At 31.9% G+C, this 8326-nt stretch overlaps 1 protein-coding gene across 1 annotated transcript; it reads left to right on the plus strand.

Annotated features, from left to right (window-relative positions):
- The first annotated feature begins 938 nt into the window (after positions 1 to 938).
- On the plus strand, positions 939 to 8045 carry LOC131846368 (luciferin 4-monooxygenase-like). The gene is made up of 11 exons (XM_059195643.1): positions 939 to 1097; positions 2012 to 2219; positions 3447 to 3642; positions 3817 to 3939; positions 4158 to 4332; positions 4531 to 4669; positions 5151 to 5287; positions 5624 to 5707; positions 5994 to 6140; positions 6793 to 6955; positions 7885 to 8045. The coding sequence occupies exons 1-11, from the start codon at positions 939 to 941 to the stop codon at positions 8010 to 8012; spliced, it is 1659 nt and encodes a 552-aa protein (XP_059051626.1). The 3' UTR covers positions 8013 to 8045.
- Positions 8046 to 8326: the final 281 nt, after the last annotated feature.

The raw sequence follows: 8326 nt of genomic DNA on the forward strand, positions 1-8326 counted from the left end.
AAATAAAAAGGTTTGTTTCTAAATCTCGATATTAGTTCTTATGTTTTTTTCAAATGCTAATTAGAATCCTCCTACTACAGTGTCATATTATTTTAGCAACATTATATATACAATGTAACAATGTAACAAAGTAATCTATTCTTTTTTGGAAAAATGCTAAAATGAAGAAGGCTTATTTTAAACTAGCGTTACCCGCGATTTTGTTCACGTGTAATAACTTTTTAAAATAACTAAAATTAATAAAATAAAAGTGTTGTTGTCCTTATAACATTATCTATCTGCGAGTGTAAGTTCCGTCAAAATCGGTCCAACCTTTTCAGGGATTAGCAAGAACAAATTGACAAATATATAGACACACAAAATCTTATTTTATCATTTTAGTATGTACGTAAGTACCTAGTTAAATATATTTTCATATGCATTTAGTGAAAAACTATTAATTTGATATTACAAACAGATACTTCGATTTTATTAATTTATATAGATATAAGTATTAAATAGATCATTCTATTAGTTACTGTTTTAAATGTCCATCACATTATTAACTATACATTTTATACAAACGGGATATTTATTTACCATCTACAAGTCTATTAGTTTCTATCAGTACTAGAAAATAATTTTATTTTTATACAAGCTGTTACCCTTTACAACAATACTATACAATTTAGTCCTCGTGGAATTTTACAAGTTACTCCTTATAACACTTATTTGCGGTTTTGTAGAAAAAAAGGAATAAATAGAAATCATCACTCATAAAAAGTAGAATAATACAAGCGGGAATAAAATTATTCAATTAAAATACAGAGACCTCAAAATCGATCCAGAATTAGTGACTACACCTATATATGCTTTTTCAATTTAGTTATAGTACTAGAAGTATTTATAAATTTAATATGTATGAATCTAATTTATTTCTATGTACAAAATCCAGGAAGATGGGAAAATCACAGAGACGTGTCAACGACTCAATACATTGGTATATGAATGAGTTGACAGCTCGAATAATAGCCAAGTCAGGAAATCCCGACGACAGGTTCCATATGGGGAAAATATTGTTGCAGAGCTTCAAAGATGAACCTGAATTAGTGACAATTGTGAGTTTATATACCTGTCTTATATACTGTGATAAAATTGAAGGTTGAAAACTTTGCTTGCTGAACATCTTATATGCTGTTTGTACTTACAAACAGCATATAAGATGTTCAGCAATAACAGATGATGGATGATTAAGATGACCTTAATTATTATAGGTATAGAAATAAGAGTGTGATCACAACTCTACCCTACACATGCATAACATTTCTGATAGGACAGGAAAAGGCAAAGGTTAACCTGATGAAATCAACTCCAAATAATTTAAAACATTATTTTGGACCACAGAATATACCGTCAAGCAAACCATTCATTTGGTTCCATTATATATACATAGTCATTCATTCTTTTGCCAGTTATTATTTAATAAACATGGAACCCCAAGACTATTTTTGAAATCGTTTATAATTTACTATCTGATAATTGGTATCACAATTTCACAAAGAATCTGGAGATGTTTATATTTTCATAAATAAAACATCTCGATATAACAGCAAACATTTTGCTTCCTATTGTATCAGAATAGTAAAATGATATGATATCATGGCATACAATGTAAGATTATAAGAGTGAACATTGTCGAAACATACAATCTTAAGAAACCACTTCGGTCTTATTACAAAAAATCTGTTAAAACTCGGATGAAACGTGGTCTAAATAGTCGAGGTTTAAACCATTCCTAAAGTTAATACTTGGAATAAACCGAACATTATTATGAATCCAGATTTAACAGAGGTCTACTTAGTACTACAGTTAAATCGTTCATTATATATTCCCCACAGATAATATACACTTACTTATAGCAAAATAAGCTCTTACTAATAGAAATATATGATGTATAGGTACATATAGAATTACTACAAGACTACTACAAAGTTTTCCTATGTTATCAGATATTAAACAGTTGTTTTCGTAGATCGACGGGGCAACAGGAGAATCAATTAAAAATAAAGAATTGTTGGAGCGGAGCGTGAGATGTGCCAACTGTTTCAAAAATATAGGCTTAAAAAAGGGTGATGTCATAATCCTGATGGCTCCTAATCACATCGACTTGTCTATTGCATTTTATGCTGCTCTGTTTGTTGGAATTGTTGTCGCACCTATTGATAAAACTCTTGGTGTTAGTAAGTACATATTTAGAATTTTTATTAGGTACATGTTTACTACTAAATATAAAATACCATGCAAACCTGCAAAATCGGTTGATTGACTAACTTTACGTATTCGGGTACTAGGGGTGAATCATAAGATGAGTATGGATTCAGATCAGTTAACTCACTGTGACAAATTTACCTGGAAATCAGGATAGTTTCCATAGGGAACTGTGGAGTTCAACCTACATACATTAAATTCATTACATTGCTGGCAATTGGTTAATGAACTCATTAAATTAAAAAGGTTTTTAAAATTAATAATTTTATAGTAAACTAGCTGTTCCCGCGATATCGTCCGCGTGGATTATTTTACTAAAATAAAAGTAGCCAAGTTACTCCTTATTACATCAGCTACCTACCAAAAAAGTCCCGTCAAAATCGGTCCAGCCATTTCAAAGATTAGCAACATTTGATTTGGGAACAAACAGACCGACAGACAGACAAAATGTTATTGTAAAAAAATGTTATTTTGGTGAATGTACCGTATTTATATTTCTATGCATGTAGTAAAAAACGGTTATTTCAATATTACAAACAGACACTCTAATTTTGTTTATATGTATAGATGTATAGATAAACACATTTACCTGTTTCGAGGTTTCGACTAGGTTGTGCTGGTCATGATCATGAGCTGGCTGTTTATTTACCATTAAAATTATTCGTGTTCTAAACTTTCGCACACATTATTAAACAAGTATGCCGTTTAATAATGTGTGCGAAAGTTTAAAAATGAGTAATGGATATATTAGTCCACATTACTAACAATGGAATTGTTCTTCTTCTTTTTTATCTATTTGTATGTTAAGGTTGCACTTAGAAACGGCCGGAGGTATTAGAATAAAATTATCACAGAAATTATTAAACATGAGTCAACATACAGGCTAATGAAAGTTGGGAAAATTATGTCCTACAGGGGGAAAAGTTTATTTTGTGAAATGTTTCATACACCACCTACAATTTTATTAATAAAGTATTAATCCAAATAATAGATGACAATGTATAGAGTATTTATTTTTTTGTTATTTGATTATCATCAATCAACGGCGATGAAGAAATGTATATGCGTAAGTTCTGGGCATCCCTAGTTCCTAAATAAAGCCAAATGGTTGATATACATATGTCTATAAATTATGGAAATTTTAAAACAGGCCGGATGATAGTTATTTTTGTAACATAGAAAGAAAATAATTATTTCAGATGAACTCCAAGACACATTCGAAAATAATACGCCAAAAATTGTATTCTGCCAGAACGAGAGGGCTTCAGATGTCGAGGCAGCTCTAAAACCATTGAATTTAGATACGAAAATAATAACTTTTGACAAAGGAAATTATTACAGTTTCTTTAACTTTTTAGAAGAATTTGGCAAGAATTCTAATGTCGAGGAATTCGAGTAAGTGCTTAATATATTTATTACTTCATTTTGCTTATTTTATTATAAACTAGCTACTTGCCCCGGCTTCGTACGGGTGTATAGATATAAACCTTCCTCTTGTATTACTCTATCTAATAAAAAAGTTACGGTCCTGTTTTGAAGGATATGTATTTACAGTGTCTTATGTTTTAGAGTGAGTATGTTTGATCCGAAGGAGACAACAGCTTTTTTAATTTCAACTAGTGGCACATCTGGTAGACCAAAGGCGGCAGTAGTAACGCAAATGAATGTGACAGTATCAGTTCCATATTTGTGGTAAGATACAATCAAGTTTTAAACCTATAGGAACGTTCAATTCTGATAGTAACTTCACAAACTCTGTTCAAATCTTCTTGATGCTTAAACAACAGTAAAAGTCACTAATCTGCTACATCCATTGATATTCTCTACTGTGAAAATCTTCAGACAGATATCAGGATAGATATATGTACGTAACTTAATTGAAAAGGTTTCATGTTATCTTCATCTTTCAGGGTTAAACATCAAGATTTTCCGAAACCAACTCAACTAGCTTTAGTGTGTTCTCCATTGCAATGGCTGACTGCTATACTTCTTTTTTTATTGACTCCAATAGTCAGAGTCTCAAGGGTTCAGAGTTCATTACCGTTGACTCAACAACACACGTATTATCTCATTAATACATATAAAGTAAGTTTTATAGTAAAAACTCATACTAATGTAAAGCTTAAGTATTATCTTTTTACAATCAAACAGTGTAACGATCTCCGACTTTGCTACCCAACACTAAAATAATTTTCTTAATATTATACAATTAGTACCCATCCAAACGCATAAACTGTACCTCTGTATAATATTAGTATATTTTTTTTATTAAAACATTTTCAGCCGTCCTTCACACTAATGTCACCAACATTCCTAGCTACGTTATTGAAGCCTGGTGATCGCGACAAATGCGATTTTACTTGCTTGGATATGATTCAAATTGGCGGCAGTGCAGTTCCACAGAACCTTATAGAAGAATTGAATTTAAGTATTTAATTATTGTTAGAAATAAATTTGTAATAGACGAATATTATTCTCTGTGAATAGGTTAGTTGTTATGAAATATCGATATCTGGTAAACGCTATATTTTTATATTTAGATAGTGTCTATATATAATAATAACAACAGCCTGGTGTTAATGTTGTAATGTTACAATTTAACGCCAGTCCTCAGAAATTGTAAAGCGCGTATGACTACCACGTGCTTTGCAATGTATTTCATTATGTTTGTGACACAGTTCATTTTTATACACAATGGTTACCACTCTTTTCATCTTGATGTGAATCAGTTCATTGTAATTCTAGTTCAATAAAATAATAGATTGAATCTCTTGATCTAAATGTATATTTTTTTAGCTATAACAAGAAAATTTTAAACTCTTTAGCATATTTTAAAAATCGAAATACATTTCTAGACGCATTTAAAATTTTTCATTATAAATGAATTTTAATTTTTTTCTAACAGTCGGTAGCACCAGACACGGATGCAGTTAATGTTTATGGACTGAGCGAACTGAGTTCTATTGCATTGGTTTCAAGTCATAGTGGAAGAGCTCCAGCAGGATCCTGTGGTAACGCATTAGGACATTTACAATATCGAGTACGTTGTTTATTATTCTTCATTTATATTAAATATTCTTATTTATTGAATTTTATTCTTCTTCATATTATTTTAAGGTGCATTGAGTTTAATTAAGTGCATCACAAATTTTGACAACATTTAGCTACTAATGCTAACCCAACTAACCAACTAACTAAATGATACATTTTATACATGTATATGTATTATATATCACATTTGGAGTACCTATGTCACATGTACAGTAAATAATTAATGTCATGTTCATCAAAAATTTACAACGCATTAAAAAAATTAACATAAACTATTCAGCATTTTTGGTGGTACTAACAATAACATTATTATTTTATTTTATAGTTGGTTGATGTAGAGACTCAACAAGATATATTGGAACCAAATGTTTCCGGAGAGCTGTGGCTAAAAGGGCCAGGAGTTTTCAAAGTAAGAAGTTTAAACAAATTCGTATGCGTATGTTACATTCAATGCTTTGTACCTAAAACAATATCCACTCTGGTATGTAGTCTATACTTATACTATAAAGTATGCAATATTGCATAATATATACTATATTTGTTATGATAAATGTTTTACATAGGTCGCTCATAGGTATCATTTTTAAAACTATTCTCAGTTGAAAACATGATAAATTCAACCAGCAAGATTGTCCCTAAATAAATATATTTGATTAAATTACTTAACAATGTACTGATAATATTAATTTCTTTAGGAATATTACAAAAATCCAATTGCAACTGCAGAAGCGTTCAGTGAGGATGGTTGGTTCAAAACCGGCGACTCTTTCTACCGGGATGAGAACTGGAATTACTATTTTACGGATCGGATAAAATTTTTATTGAAATACATGAACAATCAGGTAAATGTCAGCAAAACATATATGTATAATGAAACTGAGGCGACCACGGACCGGAAGACGCAGCGTGGGAAGGCCTCCAGCAAGGTGGACCGACGATCTGGTCAAGATCGCGGGAAGGCATTGGATACGAGTAGCGTAGGACCGATCGTCGTGGAGATCTTTGGGGGAGGCCTATGTTCAGCAGTGGACGTCTTCCGGGCTGCAATGATGATGATGATGATGATAATGAAACTGCGAATATATTTATGAATTTATTTTCACTAATTATGAAGCGTTACAGTTGACGGCAATACGAGGGAAACAGAAGAGATATTGCTATGTAAAAGCCTAAAATGGCCTATATTATTTTACTTTATTATACACATATAAAATTTTCTGTTACTGCCTAAGTGCCTCTAGCCCAATTACATGAAAAAATGTTTACATGAAAACTACGGACACGTTATCATGTGAAGCCCGTGATACGTTCATCCGTTCCCACTCCGAAGGACTAAGTTGTCATACTTCTTATCTTGTTTCACTGCCTTTTCTCACTCTATCAGCAAAACACAGCTCACTCACTGCTTGGCTACTGTACAGTCCACCTCGATAGATAAGATGATTATATTACAATGTGAGGTATAAAATACTAGAATTGGTTTTCATTTTACAGATATCACCAATAGAAGTAGAAAATGTGATCAGACAGCATCCAGGCGTGTTAGATGTGGCAGTCACTGGCATACCAGATATGTGTGGCGAACTGCCGGTCGCATGCGTGGTGCCCAGACCTGGAATTTCTGTAACAGCAGAGGATATTAAGAACATAGTAAAAGGTTACTTGATAACATTATTTTTAGTGACTGAAACAAACTGAAGGGCCTGGTTGCTGTTCACAAAAAGTATCATGGATGTCACGTAATTCGTTGACGCCTCATGCGTTGTCATTCCGAAGGACTAACATGTTATGGCCTTGTACCTTATAATTCTTCAACGTTACAACAATGTTGTAACAGTTTGGAAACATTTCTGCTCAAACGAAAAACTTATTTATAGTTTGTGAGCAAGAAATTTCTAGAAACATCTAAGAACTTAAAGGTTTCTTATATAAGCATTGAATAGATTGTATGCAGGCATCTATATTTGACGACCTCGGTGGTCTAGTGGTTTAACACACCGCTTTGCGTCCGATGGTCGCAGGTTCGATTCCTCGCACGGCACAAACATTTGTATTCATGAGTATGATTGTTTGTGTAGGTCTGGGTGTTTTCTATGTATAATATGTATGTATTTACGAAAAAAAAAATCTATGTATTTGTATCAGTTGTCTAGTACCCATAACACAAGCTTTAGCTAGCTTAACTTCGGTCTAGATGGCGCTATGTGAATTGTCCTGAGATTATTATTATTATATTATTATATCTATAGTGTTCACAATGACATTTCAAGATCATATGTATCATCGTAACATCTGTTTTATCTGACCAACAACATGAGATTCCAAGATTCCAACAGATTAAGATAAATTGTAATAAGTAGATACATCTGTGATTACATAAAATAAAACAGATACAAATCTGTAGATAAGAAGAGATAAGTTTGATTGTAAGTGAATTCTAATACGGAAACACAATACTTCCATAAAAATATCCCTACTATATTTTGGAAAAATATGTATGCAATGAGCCAAATTTCATAAAAATTGGCTAATTAGTTTTATAATATCTCCCGGATAAACATAATATATTGTTTCACTGTTATACAGATTCGCTGTCGGATGCAAAACAATTAAGAGGAGGAGTCATATTTATAAATGAAATACCCAGTTTACCCAGCACAAAGATAAATCGACGAAAACTAAAGGAAATGGCTCTCAAAATGGAAAGAGAATAAAATATACACTCTATTTGATATATATTTTCTTGGCAATATGTAGATACTCATCGCTAAATGTTCACTTACTCAAGAAAACACGACTGGACTGTACAATTTTTAGTAGCACTATTTTAACGTAACGTAAAATGTTGCTTCTTGTTTTATTTTTAACAGTCATGTTATGTTTTTGCATTCTTTCATTACAGCTCTATTGGTCGTAGCTTGATGTTATATAGTCTATATTCTTTCCTATATCCAATATTAAGAAATTACAAAATCAGATTTGAAATACAGAACATTGCGCCGAACACTCAGAAATTTAACCTTTTTAT

Source organism: Achroia grisella, unplaced genomic scaffold, assembly GCF_030625045.1.
Source record: "Achroia grisella isolate CSIRO2021 unplaced genomic scaffold, CSIRO_AGI_Agris_v1 utg109, whole genome shotgun sequence".
NCBI classification, from domain to species: domain Eukaryota; kingdom Metazoa; phylum Arthropoda; class Insecta; order Lepidoptera; family Pyralidae; genus Achroia; species Achroia grisella.

What these genes read in the sequence shown, in the direction of transcription:
- LOC131846368 (XM_059195643.1), top strand. Translation starts at nt 939, where the DNA reads ATGGGAAAATCACAGAGACGTGTCAACGACTCAATACATTGGTATATG. An exon ending in AACCTGAATTAGTGACAATT is followed by an intron (nt 1,098 to 2,011) that starts GTGAGTTTATAT and finishes TTGTTTTCGTAG; the next exon opens with ATCGACGGGGCAACAGGAGA. An exon ending in TCTAATGTCGAGGAATTCGA is followed by an intron (nt 3,643 to 3,816) that starts GTAAGTGCTTAA and finishes CTTATGTTTTAG; the next exon opens with AGTGAGTATGTTTGATCCGA.